The 21,349-nt window shown below is 38.4% G+C and overlaps 1 protein-coding gene across 5 annotated transcripts in view; it reads right to left on the bottom strand.

The window, feature by feature from the left end:
- Positions 1–230: 230 nt before the first annotated feature.
- The window catches only part of FAR1 (fatty acyl-CoA reductase 1), a 52,912-nt gene continuing 31,793 nt past the window's right edge, over positions 231–21,349 (bottom strand). For 2 of the 5 annotated variants that reach the window (XM_090032740.1, XM_090032741.1), the window contains exons 6-12: positions 20,720–20,764; positions 20,487–20,614; positions 19,691–19,758; positions 17,851–18,022; positions 8,012–8,141; positions 5,203–5,330; positions 231–2,633 (exon numbers count right to left, since the gene is read on the bottom strand). In XM_090032740.1, the coding sequence (XP_089888866.1) occupies positions 2,471–2,633; positions 5,203–5,330; positions 8,012–8,141; positions 17,851–18,022; positions 19,691–19,758; positions 20,487–20,614; positions 20,720–20,764 (834 nt within the window). In that variant the 3' untranslated portion in view covers positions 231–2,470. Of the gene's footprint in view, positions 2,634–5,202; positions 5,331–8,011; positions 8,142–17,354; positions 17,527–17,850; positions 18,023–19,690; positions 19,759–20,486; positions 20,615–20,719; positions 20,765–21,349 lie in introns of all 5 variants that reach the window. The other 3 variants (XM_090032742.1, XM_090032744.1, XM_090032743.1) reach the window with 3 other exon arrangements.

Below are 21,349 nucleotides of genomic sequence, written 5' to 3'. Positions count from 1 at the left end.
TAGTGACTCACAAGACATAATTTACCCTCTGACTGTACCCAAGTATAGAACCAATGTATTATTAAACATTTATAGTTCTGAAACCAAGACAGAATATAATGAGAACTGAACTACTAAAAAGGTGGGGAAGGAGGAGGGAAGAGTCAGCAACACCGTAAGACCCCGATATGAAAAAGTGCTTTCAGACAATTTGAGTGACTGATTGACATGGAATGATAAAACAAAAAAAAAATTTGATGAGTTTATGTACAGAAGGAAAACAAATTAAAAAAAGATTAACCCATAGCATAGCCAGCCATGGTCTCCAAGCTAACACGCATCAGATTTTAAAAGTAGTAAAATTTATATAGTGGAGACTGAAAATAAATTCAAGTTATGCAATTAATCCACAATTATTTATTCAAAGTAAATAGTATTCAACATTATGGAACAGAGAATCAATTCAGTGGTGTTATAGCTTCCTCAGTTTAAAATGAATTAACCCCAAAGTAGCTATCTACAAATGACAGAGTTACAAACAAAGTAGAAATATGTGAACATAACTGACATTTCTTCAATCTTGGTAAGTAATGTCTCTTGGCCAAGAACAGAGAGGGGTGGGTAATTAGATCCTAATCACCCTCTGCAAAAGGCTACATTTTGCCAACTATATTTTTCAGGTTCAACAAAGAGGATGCCCAGAGGCAGCTATAACAAATATATAAGGAATAGCACATTTTAAAAGTGTAACATCCTGAATCAAAGAAGCCACAATTAATTTTCTGCCATAGGTCTCTCACACTTCAGTGTGGTCCTAGACCAGAGATTTGTATAATTGAAGAATTATATACATAAGTGGCTTAAAAAGGAACTACGGTTTAACTACTTACTACATAATATTTAGCTTCAACAAGGAAGCTATCATCATTCCGAAATTAGATATACACCTGCACGAAAGAAGGTGCTTGCTTTTAAAGTTAGTATTTCCACAAGAATAGCAAAATAACCTCTTTACACACTTAATTCAAATAGGACAACAAATCAGAATACCAAGGTCAGCGTATTATATAAATTTTGTACTATTAGTTCATAATTTATCTTTCCAAGTTGATTCAAGAATACATATGCTGATTTAAGTACAGTACAAATGGATCATTAACGAGTGTACACCACACTGGTATGTCAATAAAAAAAAGGAATGCTAAAAAAGGCTTCAAATTCTATGCAACACAATTAAAGGGCAAGTCCAAATTGTTACATTAAAATAGAATTCAGCTCTCTTGCAAGTAAGTTACTACTTTTATAAATGCATTTCCCCTCCAACAAAAAACATGCCAAAAATAGACTTCTTCAAATTTAAGCAAGAGTTCACTCCTAAATATTCAAGTTAATAAACGTGTCATTTGTTAATCAACGTACTAAAGTTTTGAAGCAGGATTCCTCTTCCTGTATTTCCCCAGTTAAAGAGGGCATATGTGAGTGTCAAGCTTCTAGAATTGCAATCAAAAAACAATTTTCACTCACTGAAGTATTGATGATGCTATATTTTGGCAAAACAAAAACATTTCATCTTTCTGGAAACAGTACAATTTGCCCAGACAGTTAAGTTACAAATACTATAAACAGTAGCAAAGGACACAAAGTATCCTCTGGAACAGCCTAATACCTTACATCAGGGGTGTAATTATTACATCAGATATTGATGTTCCATCATTTAGGGTGAAGAGTAAATCAACCACTGGCATCTTTTTTTATTCTTTTTAAATGTTGTTTAAAAAAAGAATTGTAACACAATCTGTTCCGCTTTCAAACATGCAAATACCTCTCAAATTTTAATGAGAGTATCTGTGGGGAAAAAACAGAGTCAATTTGCATTCTTAAGACTAGATTAGACAGCCTTCCAACTATAATAGTAATTTCTTTTTGTTTTAGTAATTCCCATCACATGCTTGGATTAACTTGGAGATGGAAGAAATAGTTGCCAAAAGCAAAAACAGAACAGCCAGAGAAAGGAGCCTCCCTCCAATAATTGACAAAGATCCACTCTCTCTCATATTGGTTTTCGCCCAATTGTAAGCCTGTTACTCTTTTGATTTAGATGTCTTGAGCAAATAGATGTTAAGGCAAATTTTAAATCCAGGTCCTCGCAGAACTGCACAGTTACATTGGTCAGTGGTCCAAACACTCTCTCAGATCAGTTTTTTTTTTTTTTTTGGGGGGGGGGGGGGACAGGGAAGGGGTTAGTGCTAATATTAAAAATTTATTTAATACCAGTTTTGATCTGGCATTCATTCAAGCATTTTATTTCTCAATTTTCATGGAAATACACAATTAAAAACATTACATATACTGCACTGTATATATTTTTCACACTCCAGCTTTAAGATGATTTGATGCTTTTACAAAAGATGAGATGATGAAGTACGTTTGACAGACTTTGTGCAGTTAGATCACCATATGCATAGATGTCCTAATGCTAGAATTCTCAACTTCAATATCTCATAGTACTGGATGCTCTAAAGTAGGAAAGGAACTTGTAGCACAGACTAACCACGAAGTACCAGATGTTTCTTGCCATCTGTGATCTTGCAATAAAGATACGCCAGATCAGGATCACAAGAACTGTGTTGAAACCATAGCGTATATTTCTTAACCTGGGAAAAATTAAAAGAAAAAGAATTTTAAAAAAGTGCTGTAACAACAAGATTTGCAGAGAGGGGATGCAGAGGAAGGTTGCAAATGCAGCCTCTAAGATCTATAGCAGCTAAACTGCTTCACTTTTGTTTACCTCAGCTTGCACCTCTTGGCTGCACCCGGACAAGCATGGGTGTGCCGTATGTGGCACTGCAAATCCATCTGTGGTGCCATACACTGCACATTCCCTATGCTGCTACCTTGCAGTGGGCAGGGTAACCCCAGTAGGTCCCGGGATAAAAAATCCACACAGAAAGCAAATCAAAAAACAAACAGAGCGACACACATGGCACCGTGCACACTGCCCAAAACTGGAGCCTGGCCAGCTGGAGCCACGCTTCGGCTGCCAGCCAAGCTCCCAGCTGCAAGAATGCCACGGCTGCAGCTGCCCAAGACTTCCAGGACCCCAAGAAACAAAACATCTGTGCTCGTCTGGACATGCCCCTTGTGACAGTATCAGATCCAATGGACTTGGAAGAAAGCTAGATCCAGAAGGTGATTATTACCATAAAAAGGCTTTGCTCTTCAATCCTAACCAAGCCAACCATAAAAGTATGGTCAGCAAATTTTATACTCTGAACAGAAAATACAATTTACCATAAAGAAGGAATTCCTTGATGCATATACAAGCAGTATAGTTATACCCTGTATTTTTAAAAATGACAGCTCTACAGGCAACCATATCAAAAACAAAAACAGAGGGATAACCAAAACATTCTTATGCTTAGTATAAAGCATACTAGCCTTAAGTTTATAGCTAACCAAAAAAAAAAGTCTTCTGAATAGGAGAAGCAAACAAAAGCAACCAAACAGTAAAAGCTAGGTGTGCACTGATAAAGAGACTTTTTGGGCTGATACCAACTGTCAATTATTAACCAGCCATATTAGCTAATACTGAACCAACTGCAGATATGCAGCCCAGCAGCTTGGACAGCACCATCTGGCTGGAAAGTCGAGGGGGGATGGTGTGGAGGGGGGTAGATTCAGGCCCCCACAGTGAGGAAGGGGGAGTGGGGCAAGGGCACAGCCATGGTGAGGCAGGGCATGGGAACGAGCTATGGCTCATGTGGGGAGTGAGGGGAAGGCACTCCTGCCACTGTGTGCACTCCAGGGGAGGTGCCCCCCCACCCCCACATCTGTGCATGGGGCAAGGGTAGGCTGCTGCTACATGCACCAGGCTAGAGCCATGTTCAGGGTGAGCAGGGTGGGAGGCAGTGGCACTGGAAATGGGGAGTTCTGGGGGGGGCACAGCCACCCTAAAATTAGTCATAGTCCCCCTTTGTGCTGATGCCTACCCCAAGCATAGCCTGGGCCCAGCCCCCCTCCATCAAGAAGAGCCCAGCACAGCCTCTGGCCCCAAGTGCATAGCAGCAGTCTGCCCTCAGATGGAGGCATGTGCCCCCCCATGCCTCCCCTCAGGGTACACACAGCAGCAGGAACTGCCTCTCTGCACATCCCAGATGAGCTGTAGCTGTCCTGCAGCTTACCACAGCTGTGCAGCACCTGCCCCAGCCCCCACCCTCACTGCAGGGGCCGAGCTACTCCCTTCCATGGTCCTCCTCCTCCCACAGGCTTACCAGCCAGACACTACTTTCCAAGCTGCTGGGCTGCACTCCTGGCCATGTGCATGCAGCACTTAAATACAAAAAAAACCATGGCAACATTAACTCAGCCACATTAGCCAGAAAAAGCTGACTGCAGACCAACTCAATTTTCCTTTGATCGGTGCCAATACAATATGGACCAATGTATGCATGTACCTCTAGTAAAAATCAAGACATGCACTTCAACTTTAGATTCTCTCCCTTTTAAAAAGGAAACTAAACATTTAAGCAGACTAAGGCATTACAAAGATTTAACATTTCTTGATAATGCATTCCCAAAATGGGTCATCTTTTTGGGTGGAGATTGAAGGTAGCAGCACCAAATTAGGTAGAAGGGATTTTTGGCACAGTAAAAGTCTGAAATAAGCATAACTAGTACAATTCAGTTATAGACATGAATTCCAAATCAAAATACACCCAAGCAACAGCCATAATAGAACTATTTCATTCTGTAGATTACATTGCCCCATACCCTTGTGTTTTTTGTTTTTTACTACAGATTACTGCTTTAATTTATAGCAATGTTTACACCTTAAAAGCACGGTGAGATTCACTGAAATACATACCAAAAAACATCCCAAGGTGCACTAAAATTCTGGTAACACCTGTACAGAGTAAAAGCATTAAGATTCTTCTGGCACGTAGCCGACTCAGAAACCAATGCATTCCTTATGCCAAACAAAACGTTTCTGCAGTTGCAAGACATACTGCATTGGAGTAAGGAACTACAACAGATCTGTCAATAAGTACCACTATCCTCCAAAGTGAGGGCATACAAGACAGCACTCTTGAATGCTACTGTTTTCTAAAAAAGAAAGATCTAACCGTGATACCCATTACTCTAACAACAACAGTTTGAGGCAGGCAAAGATAGAAAGACATTAAATACTTTAAGAGGTAACGAGCTGATATATTAAGAACTTACTTATTCAAGTGTTTCCTAGCTGCAGGGAGACCAGACATTTCCTCATTGAGTACATATTTTTTAGTTCCCATACAGTAGTTCTCCATGTACTCTGCCCAATGTAGCTGTCGAACATCAAAATTAAATGTCTGTTTAAAAAAGAAAAAAGGGGGGGAGGGGGAAAGTTTAGCCATTAACTTCTTCTCCCAAGAAAAAAAGGTCATCTATATTAAAAAGTTCTTATCTCCTAATTCAAAAAAGGACATGACATAGACCGGGTGTCACTATACCAGATGCAGAGATGAAATTAAGTAATTATACTGGGCACTTTAGCCACAAAAAGAATCCAAAGACCTAGATTCTATTTAGTCTGTACACACGTAATCTTTGCCAAGTTATCTGATCACCCAATAGTTCATCTTTAATCTGTAAATTACCCTACTTTAGAAATACAATGTTTTCTTAATTTCAGTAGCGTCTGCAAGGCACTTAAATGATTAGGCATTTATTCTAGTCTATTTTCACATTGAGGGCTTTCATATTAGTTTTGTGGCTTGTTAATAATGAAGATGAATCTACATAGTTCTTCAGCATTTTACCTTATGCAATTCTGAATATGATATGGTACAGTTTAGTGCACTCTGAATCTAGAGAATCCCGTGTTCCATGTATATTACAGACGGCATTTCTTCACCATGAGAGATTTTTTTAAAAGTGGAACTTCATGTTTCAGCATCATAGCTAGATTCTTTCATCTCAAAAGAAAATGTTCAATGGAAAGCAGGGCAAGTCCCACAGAACATTACAGTTTTCCTAGTCTTACCCATGTCACATTTCAGATAAAAAAAAAAAAAAGAGCTAAAAAGGTCCTAAGAAGGTCAAAGGCCAAACAGCTTTGTAACTGGAACAAGGTAGGCTGACTTGTAAGCTGCTTATTTTGCAAGTCGACGGCATAAACAAAATGTGAAATGAGCTCACTAGGGAACACTGAAAAAATATTCAGGAAAAATAAGTTGTAACAGGAGGTAGCACCCCTTATCCAGTAGTTGATACTAACAGCTCAGCATTCCAAGTAAGTTAACATTTAAAAGATACATGTCACGATACCCATATAAATGCATGTATATGCAAACCATATAGAAAAAAAAACCCCTACACACACACACCAAACCTTTCACACCAATACTGCCTGGAAGTTCACAGAAATTAAGTTGTTAAAAGCAGAAACATTTTAAGATCAAGCTTGGAATATTTAACAATTATTTCAAGCCATGAGATCTCTTTATGCACATTTTCTTCTGAGAATCATCTTGACAGCAGAGGCTATTTGGAGGCCCTACAATAGGCCAAAGAGCACACCATTTCCATGGGATGTCAGAACAGGAAAGCAGCAGAACTGCACAGCTTAGGAAAACTACCTGGAATTAAAATTTAAAAAAAACAAAAACATCAACTGGCTGCTGTGTTTGATCAAGGAAGTGTAACATGCAAGTTCTTAAGTTAGGATTTTGGAGACCGAATTCCAGAACCAGGATTTGATTGCTTGGTTTCTTAATAGTTCTGGGTTGCATTTAACTTTTAAAATATTAACCCTATATTCTTCAGGAATTTGTATGCAATAATATTATAATGTATGCATAGTGCAACTGTTTCTTTTTCAGCTGGTTTACCTAGTTTAGGCCTTCTCCATACATTGCTTCTTGAAGATTAAAAAGGCAAGTATCCCACAGTTTACTTTCAGGCAAGTTATTGTATAATAAAAAGGTCACCGATTCACTGCTCTCCCCACCTGAGGTAGGCAACTGCATGCCACGGCAGACACCATTACAAGTGTTAATCACAGATCCCCAAAGCTGTATATCCTGCTGTACCACACGTGCATCATAAAACATCCCATTTTGGAGATCTGTGATGAAGTTTGTGGCATTTAACGTCTGAAGAGGCCTTATGTTCTGCGTCTCAACATTAATCTATTGTGTCATGCATGAGCATATACCCCACAACCAGAGGGATAGAACAGAAAGTTCACCATTCCCCACTCACCCACCCTGAACTAGAAGTACAACAGCTAGAACCTCTAGGCCAGAACAAATATATTTATCAATGAAAGTACTTCCAGGAGACAAGTCTACCCACTTTAGTTTGGTTTCATTCATCTTCTCAATATTCCATCACCCCCCGCAGCCCCTCATGTTAAAAGATTAAACCAAAAGAGTAGAGTTTTCCTGTGGACAGAATACATGAGGACAGAGTTCTTAGGTTAACATTTATGTATTTCGTTTACATTTTCTGCCTAGTCCAAACTGTATTAAGCCTCTTTCAGCAGAATTAAAATGTTTTAAGCTTTGTCTACAGATCTATTTCCTGGAAACGCTTTTAAAAAGCCTAAGACTGTGTGACTTCCCAGAGTGCCTAATAAATAAATTCAAAGGCTTTAATGGTCACACTTGTCTTACCTGACCATAGTGTGCAATGTAACAGACCATAGAATTTCTAGCCAAAAAGGCATGGAAGAGAGTTATAGTATTTCCTAAATGGATCATTATCAAAAAACAAAACAAAAAGTTTCTACTATATCCTTCCATACCAACAGCAGTCTGTAAAAACAGTATCGTCTTATTCATAGCAGAGACAAAGCCATGATAGTTCCAATACACTGCGCACCTTTTTGTTCATTTGATTCAAACCCCACCCCCCCAGATGACTGAATGGCACTACCTTTAAAAACACTTTCCAATAGCCCATCTTAAATGAACTCCTATTCCATTAGTTTCTCATGGACTCTTCAAACAAACAATCCTCAAACTCATGTTATGCAAACATTACTTGCCTTTTTGTCTTCAGGGCTTAGCTGGTTCATTAGCATAGTCATATTGTCAGTACTCCAGGTCCACGAATTGCTTGTAAAGTACTCTAAAAACATCAATGCCTTGTGAAGACGAGTTATTGCTTTCATCATCCTGTAGTCCAAGCAAGGGAATTTACAGATTACAAACGTTAGTCCGATTCAAAATCAACATCTCCAAATCACCATTTTCCCCTCAAAACTATGCATTAAATACTGTGTATTCCCAGTTTGCCCAGTGCACAAAGCATATTTTAACAGATCATATTTCTGCATACTGTTTATTTTGTTAATAAAAAATAAACTAGATCGTTACACTGGATTCTTCACCAGCAGTTACAACCAGAAAACTTTGGGTTCAGTGGCCTACTATGTTAATCTAGTATCTGTACCTTTTCCAGGGTGTTTAGAAAAAGGTGGCTCTACAAAAAGACTGAATATAGATTCTCAACTATAATAGCTTAGCTGGTGAAACAGTACTCTAAACCAAATCTTATGACACAGCTAATCTACAAAATAGAAGTTGTTGGGGAAACTGCACTTGTAATGCAACGTCAAGTAAACTGGAAAAAAAGTTATAAATGCACTCCCCTTCATCCTAGAACCAGCTCTGTAGAGGATCAGTTCCTTTGTACCAAACAGAACCACCCTACCATGGCTGCAAATAAACTTCAAGAAGCCAAAAAAATATGGCTGAAGATTGACATAATAAGAGGCACAGCCAGGCTATACCTCTTGTTTCTGCTATGCAGGTACCAGGGTGAAGAAATGATTAAATATCTGTCCAGGCCACAGTAGATCCCTTTTGCACTGTGAGATACTCATCTCTGAACTGACAATACAAAGTAGCCACTCCAGAGGATGATACCTAGGAGTATGCAGAAACAGTCTATCATCCTTTACTTTCCAAGTTAAGCAACTTGCCCAACTAGAAATTCAGTGGGTTCTGTTATAAGGATCAGTTTCAGGAAGTCTACTTTTGATGAGCAGAAATACTGAGCTGTACTTAAACTGACTTTTTTGTTTTTATATTAGGGACATTACACATTGAGAGGAGAGAGAATTGCCTACTATTACAATGCCAAGGCTAGTAAGTCAACTTAATGCTAGTCCTTGAAAGTAGTATTTTCTTTCCCAGTCTTGCAGACTTCTACAGAAGTACTTCCAATCTGATCTGATCCTTACAACTGAAGGCACCAATTGACATAAGCAGGGGACAAAAGGGGAAAACAAAAAAATCCCAGCACCAACATGAAATGGATTTTGGAAAGCAAGATTTGCTCCATAACTGCATGGTAGCTCACAATAAGCTGATACATTCACTGTTAACTGTTTTTCTTGTAAAGGTTGCCTCTACAATTAAATACCTGTAGGTGGGCTATGGCAGAATCCTGGAAATTCGATCAAAGCAATTCAGTCATTAGCAATGCATGAATGCGCCCTAGTGATTTAAGAAGCTGACATCTCAGTGTTATTTACATCACTTCTATCTCCTGAAGCACAGAATCCCAAACCAGGCAAACAAAAGGTCTAACAGGTAGGAAGGAATGTGAATATAAACAGCAGGCCCTCCAAGAGCAGTTCCAGGTAAGTAACTTTTCTTCTGAGACCCCTGTGAATCTACACAATTCTTGCTATAGTCATATCTATTGTGGACTTAATTTACACAAGTGTAAATTCACAGTCCACAATAAGTCAGTCTATAGTAAGATTTTGAATACCAAAAGAAACGGGAAAAAAAAAAAAAAGCTTGCATTAGAGCTTAATGCATCTGGCTGCCCCTGCTAAAAACTACTAGCAAGGGAAAATATGGTAAGCTCTAAAAAAGGCCTCAAGAGCCTCAGCAGCGTGTAGCTACTCTGCATACTATCTTGTTTAGTTGTTCTTAAAACTAAATGGAGCTCATCTGGTGGGGAAGCCCTCAAAGGATCAACACAGATGTCCCACTCACAGAACTGATTCCACTCACATCTCTCATCCAAGGCTGGAAGTGGCAATTGCAGGACTAGTAGTAACTTAACTCATAGATACAACACAGGGCTGATGTTTGAGAGAATGCTTTTGATTACACAGTGCTACAACCAGTGGGGAAAAAAAAAAAAGTGAAGGTTTTGGTGCCAGAAACAGAGTCAGCAGGGTCAGGGCCACGGATGGTTTGAAATCCAAGATCAAGCAGCACTCCAAAAAGTAGTATTTGATGGCTCTAAAGTCTCTTTAGATAGACAAAGGTGAACCAAGGCAAAGGGCGTTCCTTTCCTGGGCCTGCATCCCAGTCTAGAGTGGGGGATAGATCAGCAATTCTAAACTGGTGTGTTGTCAGGCATGCCCAGGTGTGCTGCAGCATTTTGGGCTGGAGCCATGCCCCCAGCCTGCTGCTGCTGTGGACAGACAGATGGGGAGTGGCTCCAGCCAGCCAGGGGGTGTGGCTCCAGCCCAAAATGCCATTCAGCTGGCCATGTCACCCCTCCCAGTCTGTGTCTGGCTAGCTGTACACCCCCCTCCCCAACTGTGCTGCAGTGCTTTTTTATTTGGCAAGTGCACCGTGGGGTAAAAAAAAAAAAGTTTGCACAACGTATCCCAGTGTTTCCCAAAGATGAAGTCTAAAACCAATAGCAGCAAACCAAAGATTCAATATTCCAGCTTCAGCAGTGCCAAAGACATACAAAATGAATCACAACACAGGCTCTGTTTGAGCATGAGAGCTTAGAACACTATCCTGGCCTAGTGTTGGCAAGCTTTCCTAGAAGAACTTAAGTTCTTACTTTTATATAGCTCTGGTATGTGAATGCCACTGAAATATTTCACACACTGCAGAGGCAGTGACCAATAAATTACTACTACTTCATCATGGTGAACCAAAAGCATCTACAGAGATACTGATGTGATCTGGAAGCTATTTGTGAGATTGTAAAGGAACAGTTAAAACTGACCAAAAAAGTCTATGAAAGATCTGTATAAGAGAATTCTATTCTCTTTAAAAATCAGCACTGAAGGTGGTACCGACTTGGAGGCTGGGGCTCAAGCCTTGCCCATTTAAATGGAGAGCTTTGGTGCTAAACACCGTTTTAAAAAGATGATACTGCAGCTTGATGGACTGGTACAAAATGTTTCCAAGTTTTAGTTCCTATTTGCATGCTCTCCATTTCTGCTGCCAGAACAGATGAGTTCAAGGCAGAAAAGCCTAGCCTTAACATGTACAAGCATCTCCAAAACATTAAATAATGCACATGCCTATTCAGTTGCCAAAAGACAAGTGAGCAGACAGAATGCAATTAAATGTTCCTCTTCGACTCAGTGTTAGCCAGTGACCCTGAAGGCTGCAAATGGAATACTGTATTTTTTTGGGGGGGGGATAAAACCAGAACTGGGCTAAACTAAGGGGCTAAGACCGACTAAACAGGAATGACTAGGTTCCTTATCTTTGCTGCAGTTGCATAGAAGACACCCTCCTTACTACCCACCAAGATGTCAGCAGACAGTGTCACTAAGGGGGCATTCATGTAGCCCCAACAAGCAAGACTCGCATACGTTCCACTACAGCTTCAGTGGTCATCATATCCTATCCTGTCTGGAAGTTGAAATTCAGATAACTAACAGGACAGGAGTTCCACTGTTTATAGACCTGATCCTAAAGTTTTGGGGTTCTGTTTTTTTTGGTTTTTGTTTTTTTAAAAGGAATATGTATTTTAGATTGTTACATACACTTAATAAGTATCCTGCAAGTAGTAAAACATCACCACAAAACAAAAAAGTCAGCCATCTAAAATTTGTTACTACTGTAGCACACTTTCTGCTAGTAGCCACAAAACGGTCAGAGGCTTTCAATATATTTTCTTCATTGTAAAATTCAAATGTCAGTCATTTTCAGAGGCATCATTGGAGAACATGCAGAATTCTAACTGAAGTTATGTAGATGTATAACCAATGCTATTAGCACTTGAGACGCACACCGAACATGAACAAGGGTTTTAAACCAAAACAGTTTGTTAAAAAAATTTTTACAGATATATGGAATAAAATAATTACAAATATGTTTGAGTTTCACTCAAGCCAAGTTATTTGTTTGCCTTTAAGCACTATGTATAAAACGTCTTTCTGAAATGCAGCCAAACTAAGAATAATTCTGCTTTCAAATAAAGGCCAGGTTCTCCAGTAAGCCACCACTCTGTGGATGTGCAAGCTTTGGAATAAAGCTTATTACTGCTCTTATTGCCAAGTATAAAAATAAATAAATAAATCCATGAGAAATCTGCTACATTAAATAGGTAATGAAAATTTCAGTTTTTCATGTAAGCATGGAATGAAGGTACAAGGGAACACAAATAAAGTTAAACATTTGTAATAACATGAAACTTCTATAACTCTAAGAGTTAGCAAGAACAGAAGGGACTTCAAGCAAAACTTTAAAGCCACAGACTACTTTGCTGCTAAATTCTTAGTTTATGAAGCTTCTTGTTGCATTACAGCAAGACACTGGCAGGGTCTTTGAGAAGCACACAGTGAAATTCAAATACCTGGAATATTGCTGTAACATTACTTGTAAGTTTTAATATGCTATGGATTCTAGTTCTGGAAGGGCAAAGAGGAAAAGCAAGTGTGAAACCTTATTCTGCCATGCATCTGCTTGCATACAGCCTAAGACAGTCAGTGGCCTCCTTGGCCAAAGGCAGAAGTTACACATAAACGGATTTAAGCGATCAGAAACTGGTTTAAACTTGTAACAGAACTTAAGCTCAGTGCACATAAACCAGTACCAAAATGGTTGAAACTGGTTTGAAATGAACCTGGTTGAATGTAGTATCAGACTGAACTGATTTGGGTCAAACCAGTCTATGAAACTTCTGTCCCAGACCCCTTCCTGGTTCAAGTTAAAAAAAATATATATCAGTCCCCCATCATACTTTCCAGACCTGGGCTTTGCTGTGCTACCTGCTCTGAAGAAGAGCTGGCCCTGCCACTCTGCTCCCTAGCTGGAGCAGTGAGGGATGACTGACAAGCCTAGCCGGGGATGCAGCCCAGGGTACAGGGGGGACTGCCCCCTCAAGGCAAACCCTAGCTGGGGGCTGGGGCCAGGGAAAGGGGTTAAACATCCCTTCCCCTGCTCAAAAACCTGGCTGTGACTGGACTACGAGTCCCAAAGGCACCTGGAAGCAAAAAGAAGAAATGACCAATCTTGTAGAGTCTTGCTACTATGATTCTGTACTGCAAATCCCATAAAAATCAGGGGCAGCAGAAAGAGGAACAAACAGCCAGAGAGTTGTGCTCTAGCTCCCTGGCTTCTGGCCTGAGCCACTGCAGACACCTAACTGCAGTTCCTGAATCAAAAAAGGTAAGTGTCTGTTTACTCTCATTTCAATTTAATCTGCACAGTTTAGACTAATCTGCAAAGACTGAATTGATTCAGCCTCAGGCTTTTTGGACTCTGTACCTAGCCCTTGACCTCAGCAAATAGTGTCTTCTCCAAATTACTTATAGAACAATGTTTTACCAGAGCTGTATTGTACCACAGACTGATGATCATATTTGATTCCCTGTCTGAATGATTAGTTGGATCGTCTTCTGATATCTTCCCATAGCAGGAGAAGCTGAAATGACCACAATATTCTTTTTAAAAAAAAAAAAAAAATAGCATCCAATCAGCTTTTAGATGTAAATCTGAATGGAAGTATAACATTTATATACCAGCTTGAATTATTCATATCTTTCAGAATGCTCCCTGGTTCTCAGACCAGTATGCTTGAAAGGGAAAAAACAGTTATTACTAGGAGAAACCCCTAGTTTTGCTCAATAGGTGTAATCTTCACTCGTTCAGTCTTAGCACTGCATGAAGAGCACTATATACTAAGCACTGAAGAGTTTGCGATTTAAGATCATACAAATGATATTCTTATTTATTACTGGCTACACATCTTAAGTAACAATTTCCTAGACTTGGCTAGGATTGCCAAATTCCTGACTAGGGCTCTACGCTACACATTCAGTTTCTCACAGAGCTATAAAAAACTTATAATGGATCAGTGTTTGAAAGTACTTGAACAGGTCAGATAAAAAGAGGGCTAAAAATACTGTTTGTTTATTTGTAATCATTATACAAAAGAGTATGGCAACTTGCACAAAAGTTAAGTAGTAAACAGCTGTATTGTGATACAAGTGGTTAGGTTTCTCAAGGTATAACACTTGCTAAAGCTACAAATGTGCTATTAGCACTGCTGACTACTATTTATATGATACCATTATTATCAATTCTTAGAGATAACATTAGAGTCCTACAGTACACATTAGTTAAAAAACCTGGAGTAGAGGGTTGTATCCATCAAGTCTTCCTTCCCCTTCCTTAAGTCTGTGTATAATATGCTAAAAGATGATAAATTTTACAGTGTGCCCACTTTCCTGAAAGTCCTCCAAGTGTAGAAATTAAGGGAAAAAGACACTACTGAAATTAAAAATAGTAAATATCTGAACTGCTGATATGATTAAATGCATGCTCTCTCACACAATTCTTTGAAACTATTACGCCCTAAAACAGGACCAAGAGAGCAACAGGAGTGTGACTGAAAAAAAATTATTGAAGAGAACACTACAAAATAAATACAAAGATCCTGTTATTATGGTTCAGTGTAGAAAGACAAGACAAGAGTCACTACTGCAGAAGCAACTCTAATGAGGTTCCACCCCCCACTCCATTGAGGTCTCTCTTTTACTATGGCAATGGAACACTTGCTCCAGTATTTTATTTTATTTTACGAGACAAGTCAGTTGATTTGTCATTTATAGGATGTAATTTTTTTTTTTCCACATTGCGAGCAACGGGCAAAGAAGTTACCTGTGGGGGGGGGGGGGGGGGAGGTGGCATTCAGCACATCATGGCTTCAAGTTTCAATAAAGAAACGGTATATGGAAGGAGTGATAAGCGGTTACTGTGGAGCTAGTGATGTAAGTTTCACGGTTGATTTTGCCCAGTGATTTTTGCTGTAACCATATATTGCAGTTTTACAGAAGTCTCTCACCATGATTTAATGTGTTGAACATTCCTTTTTTTGGTCATAAGAGCGAGCAGGTAATCAAGAGCCCCATTCTAGCAACAGGGCTTTTGCACTCAAAACAGCATGAGCATAAGGAACCCAAACTGTCTTTAATCTAATTTGAGGCCCCAGGACAGAAATTCTGCTACCTAGTAGCTGAAGCTTTTGGTTCCTGTTCCCTGGTCATGCCTGCTAGCCACAGGACCAAGAGGAGCACCCAACCACAGCAGTGAACTTCAAGCCAAGAAAGTCTTCAGGTGATTTAGTTAAGCTGCCTTCCAAATGTACTTTGCTCTTGCATGGGTTCTTTTGGTAACTTTAAAGATCCGGCCCACACCGTGTATAATTAAGTTGTAATAACAAAACAATCTAAAACCAATATATTTAATAAAATGTAACATGCAGTGTTATATATTGCTATTCCTCTGAATAGAAAATTAAAAAACAAAACCTGAAAGTCTAAGGACATTGCCCATGTAGACGGGATACAATGTGAAGGAAAAAAGGGTCCTGGTAAGACAAACCGAGTCATCACCGCTAACAAACAGACAATGGTTTCAGTAATGCACAAGCAAATTGGTAGTTGAAGGAAGACCATGTCTTCTCATCTACTATTAGTTATCAAAAAGATTCCAATACTAAAGAGGCATCTTTTTTTTGTCTTTCACAAAAGATTCTTCCACACAGTGTGCCCAGCCATTTGAGTTAATTAAAAGTTTTTAACCAGCCTAAATAACTGTTTCTCTCAATTTAGTATCATGCAGCTCTCTTGATATCTATTCCACCTGCTTAAGTCTTGCATACATTGGGAAAACTCACTCACTGCTTGCCCATTGCTGCTGTTTTAAAAGCAGTCATCTGTAAGAGCCTTCATGCTGACAATTCTCCATGAACTGGAAGAGATCTTATGTAAATTTAGTACCTCACCATTTGTAAGAAGACTTTAAAAAACCCCAGTTCACATCTTTGGGATTCATATAAGTAATCCAGCAAGACAGAACTAGGTCTGACTTTTCCAATATATCCAAATAAAATTAAAAACCTAGCAAAAAGGGTTTTGTACCCCTTCTCTCTGGGTCACCCGAAGTAGAAATCCAATGATAGGGACTGAATAAGATACATTTCTCATTACTCCTACTAAAACTAGTCAAATGGGAAACAAGAAACAGCAATTATTTCAATGACTTCTGAAATTCAGTTATGCTTGTGGCAGTCATTTACTGATCATTCTCCCTCCCACTCCCCCAACCCAAGACAGACTAGCATTTAAGTAGACCCAGTCTTGTGTGTAGCTATTGCTACTGGAAGACACCATTCATGGTTTATACTGCAATAGTACCTACACGCGGGCCTTTATTGCATTAGGCATTGTACAAATTGAATGCTTCTTACATCTTGGACTATAAAGCTCTTTGGGGTGTTTGAATGCTAATATGAGCACATGTGCGCTCTTCTACATTTTCACCAAGACAGCTCCAAGGTCAAACAAGTTTGGAACCCAAGACATGGTTTTGAGGATTACCTTTTCCTACTGGAATCATTTTAAAGCATGCTGACAATGAATCTCTTTTTAAAAAAAAAACCCAAAACCCAAACAAACAAGCTCCCATAGGTTTGATCTAAAGCCTGGGATAACTGAAAAAAAAAAAGTAGTCATTTACTATACGTGTTATATCAAGTTTCTAAATATGGAAGCAGAGTAGGTTTTCAGGACGTTATTGAACATAAGTGTGTCATAAAAAAAAAAAACACAGCAGAGACACATCAAGGACTACACTATTTAAAACATTTAAAGTAGTGGGGGGAGCAAAACAAACAAGATCATATTACTACTTAAATGTGATTTAGTTATGTTTGTTTAGTTGAAACCATATCATTTTCCCACTTCAAGAAAAAATAAAAGTGTGTTAGCTAGACAAGAACTTGTCTATTATAAACTGAATGGAGTGGCAAGATAAAAAAAAATTCTGAAAATGCCCCGTACATGCCAAATAACATTTCATCATCTAATAAAAAAAGAAAGAAAAACAGACCCCCCCCCCCCTTATTTCCCCTGCCACTCATTTTCAGTTTATAATAACAACAATCTTGGAGCTGGACATCTCATAGAGCATAGAGAAAGGTAAGGATTACTGGCCTGAAGCACAAATCAAAAATCAACTTTTCCCCAGCCAAACGTTAACTCCTCTGAAACACCCAGCCACTTGATTGTTATTGCTTGTAGTCTGCAAGTCTAAGAGAAAGCTCATGCCATTGCCTTAATCCACAAGCTTCCACCACCTTAGCAGCAAAATGGTCCTTCTTACCATGGCTTCTGACCTGTCAACCTGAGAACAACATCACTGAATAATGCAGGCAGTATATGGCCAACTGTTCTCCAGAACTGAAGCAAAAGGGAGTTGGTGTATATTTTTACATGGGGACGCCTTACTGTTTGTTCTAAAGGATTCATCTTGAAACTCAAATTTAGATAGCGTTCTGTAGGAAAAATAAGGATCAACATATTTTGAATTTCTATTATTCAAGAAAGTGCTTGTATTTAGGTCTTGAATTTTACAATTTGTCTTGACATCAATTAATACTCTGAACAAAAGTTATCCAAAAATAGTCATCCTTGTTAGTGGGGAAAAAAAAACCTGAATGCAAGTACTTCTTCTCTTTCAGAAAAAGGATTCAACCACAAGTATAAGCATAAATCAGAAAAAAATCAACATTAATATGCACTTTTGTAAGCATGGTGTGTTTAAGACAAAAAAAAAATCAAGTTGGAGGAACAGACAAGACAGAGCTAGTCACCATTACCTTGGGCTTCTTCCAGTAATCCTGAGGTAGATATCATACAGGAATGCTGGGGCCTTATGGCTTACAGCAATCCAGTAATGATATAAGAGGTGATTGGAGGTTAGATTTACATTGGGCCGTCTGAAGGCCTGTTCGAGAGGATTCCTCTTGAAAGTAGAAATTACATGGTATTCTGAGAAAAAAAAGTTGCGTAACAGCTTTGATAATAACCATGTAAAATTTAAGTGGTTTTCAAAAGTTACTATGTACAATATTTACTCCCGAATTTTACTCAAAATAGACCTCCCAGATGTTTCTAAAATCACCTACAACAGATAAAACAGTTACAACTGTTGAACTTTTAAAGTGACAGTCTGACAGCAATTAATGCATCAAGACCGACTTCATAATTTTGACTTTAGTTTTGTACACTTCGCTGTAGCTTCTCTCTTTCTGTTCCTCTTATTTAAGAAAGTCTAACAAACCCCTTTGATTGCAAAAACACAGACTATTTGCTACTTTTTAAAAAAAGAATGATTTTTTTTTTTAATCATAGATATTTCTCAGCATCTGATCTGTACTTCAGATGACAGATTATTCACTACTTCTAGAAACATTTAAACAAAACAAGACAAAAAAAAGCTATTCAGCCACTATTCTGCATTTCTTGCACAACCAAAAATATTCAGAGGTAAATGGGATTTCTAGGTGAAAGGGAAAAAAAAGTGCAGGTTGGTACCATTAAATAGTTACACACAAGTTTATCTTACCATTCTAGTCACTTCCCATATTTTTCAGACTAGTTTGAGAGAAAAAACTATTCTAACCATTAACTAGACTGGGATTTAATTAAAGACCAAAATACAGTAGTTTTCCAATCAGTTTGCCTGCCATTAAAAGCTTTAATATACAATGCAAAAACTGAGTAAAGCTAGGAAAAAGTCTGAACAATTTTCTTGATACTAACTTTTAAGCTAAACATAGGCCAAGTTCATAAAATGAAATATCCAAATCTAATAGACACTCCTCTGAATATTCCCTAAAAAAAAACAAAACAAAACTGACAGCTGCTTAAGTGTTAAATAATCTCACTGAAAGTGAAAACATTAAATTTTAAAGAGTAATTTATGGTATGTGTGCAATAATTATTAAGAGCCAGTCTTTTGAATGTAGAATTATATTAAAAAGTTGAAAGTAGCTGGCCACATTTTCTTGGAGAATGATTTTCTTTGTGCAAGTTTTATATTATGTAACTATTTAAGGGAAACCAGTGCAAGACGACATTCATTTTTATTCATCTGATGCAACTCTATGAAGTAAAAGGCTGCTATCATACCTCTCAAGTGTGCTACACAGCCCAAAAGAGATTTTTGTGCATATTTCCTAGATGCATCTAACAAGGTTACCACTAAACTCATTAATTTGGAAATACTGCTCTAGTATTACCAGGTTTCTGATATTCCCTCTGCTCAGTGCCTTACTCTCCATTCTACCAACCTGTAGCAGGCAGATTAGGTTGTGGTAGCAGTTGGGAGAAGAGCAAAAAACTCATACTATGTGAAGGTAGAACGTGGCAAAACAGAATATAGGAAGAAAAACTGAACAGAGAAGGAAAAAATGGTGTGCCACATTGCAAAGATGAGAGGTTTGGCTGCTGTATATCCAATTTATTGCTTTTTAAAAAAAAAAAAATATTATTTACAAATAGTGGTCTCAATACCTCAAAGTTACAGAAAATTTCTACTAAACGCACTTAAAAGGGCCTTCTGGCAATTAATTGGTTGCCACAGCCTCAGAAATTTTCTTTCTATTAAAAACTATGGAGGACATACAGAAAAAGAGAGAGAGAAGGGCAACATACCAACTTCACCCCAATGGAAAGGATTGGTGCCGCCTGTTGTACAGTTGTACACCATGACATTTCTTGGTCTGAAAAAGATTAAAAGGCAATTGAGCAAATTAAAACCAAATAGAATTTTAGGTAATTGTTAAAAAGCCCACATTTATCCAAATCCCTCTTACTCTCTCCAATTATGAAGATGGGGACAGTGGAGGATAATCTAATTATTACAACTGTGTGCACCTACATCAGTAGTTCACAACCTTTTTAGACCCCAGGTACCCCTCAATGGACTCAAGGCACCCCCTCTATAAACTTCAATGCTTAGCTTCTTGCAGAGGGGCTTAGCATCAAGGGTGGAAGGACTGGCGAGGCAGGGACAAGCCTGTGCTTCTCACATCTTATGGCACCCTTCTAATGGATCTCATGATGCCACAGCACTGGCCTACATGTTCCCAGCATTTTTCTTTAACAGCTGTACTGATTCTTTCCTCTCAGAAGAAATACTCCAGTTGTAGGTATAAGAAGTGTTTTAATTAAAAACAACTAACCACTGAAGGAAGCAAGAAGGCATTTCTATTCCTTCATGTATACCACAGCACCACTGGCTAAGGGCACTACTGAGAGGTGATGTCTTCCTCTTCAGTATCAGATGCTTGCTATTATAAAATTATAAGCTTGAGAGTTAGTATGATAAATCTTAAATTCCTTTATGTTATGCAAATAGCAAGACACCAATTAGCAATTAAAAAGAGGTTAGATATAACAACAGCAGATCACACCATCACATGCCAAGTGAATTAGTTTGCACTGTCACCTGTTATACCTATTCATGCCAGAATACCAGGCTGCAGCCAGTGTTGCATTGACAACCACATCTACTGGAACAAGATCTGCCACTGCACTGTTGGAGGCTCTCATTGTTCGAAGAATTCCTTTTCCTGCCTTAAAGAACAAAACAGAAGGCCCACCAATAAAACATTTCAGACTTTACTTTTGTCTTGGAAAGCCAACAATATCCATAACTGTACTAAAAATATATTTACTTACAGCAATAAAAATACCACTAGGTCCATTGAAGTTGTCAATCCACCCCTATTGTGAAAAAGAAAGATTCAGTTAAAGTGTACTGAGTTCAACTGTTTATAAAAATATTTCTGAAACAAACTGACCAAGTAGGACAAGCTTCTTTTTACCTTTATAGCTTTACAGATAGGCAGAAGGTAGGGGAAGGTGGCATCTGAAAAATTAACTGGTTCATGGGCCACCCTGCCCCGTTTTCAGACTAGCACAGCTAACTATTTCTATTTACGCATAAAATATATGAACAACACTTATACCATATTACTTTTCATATTCTGCTTCTCACACATTTTTACTTCAGAAAATGACTTCTTTTTTAAAGTCTTCTTTAGTGGAACACCAGTAACAAAGTTTCTTACTGGCAGTTAACTATGACCTCAGCAGAGAGGCTGCTGCAATGTCATTACTTACTCAAACTGATTTTCTGTTGTTGTATTAGTTTGCTAAGAACTTTATAAAGGCTATTTATAGTAAGAAACTTCCTTTTACACTAACAGCTGTTCAAAAAAAAAAAAAAAAAAAAAAAAGGTGGGGGGGCTTTTTTGTTGGTTTTGTTTTTTTTTTAAACTTGAACCACCAAAGCAATCATCCTAAAAT

This window comes from Crocodylus siamensis, chromosome 2, assembly GCF_052110815.1.
Source record: "Crocodylus siamensis isolate JL-2025a chromosome 2, ASM5211081v1, whole genome shotgun sequence".
In the NCBI taxonomy this organism is placed as follows: domain Eukaryota; kingdom Metazoa; phylum Chordata; order Crocodylia; family Crocodylidae; genus Crocodylus; species Crocodylus siamensis.
This window is presented reverse-complemented; position numbering and strand designations above follow the sequence as displayed.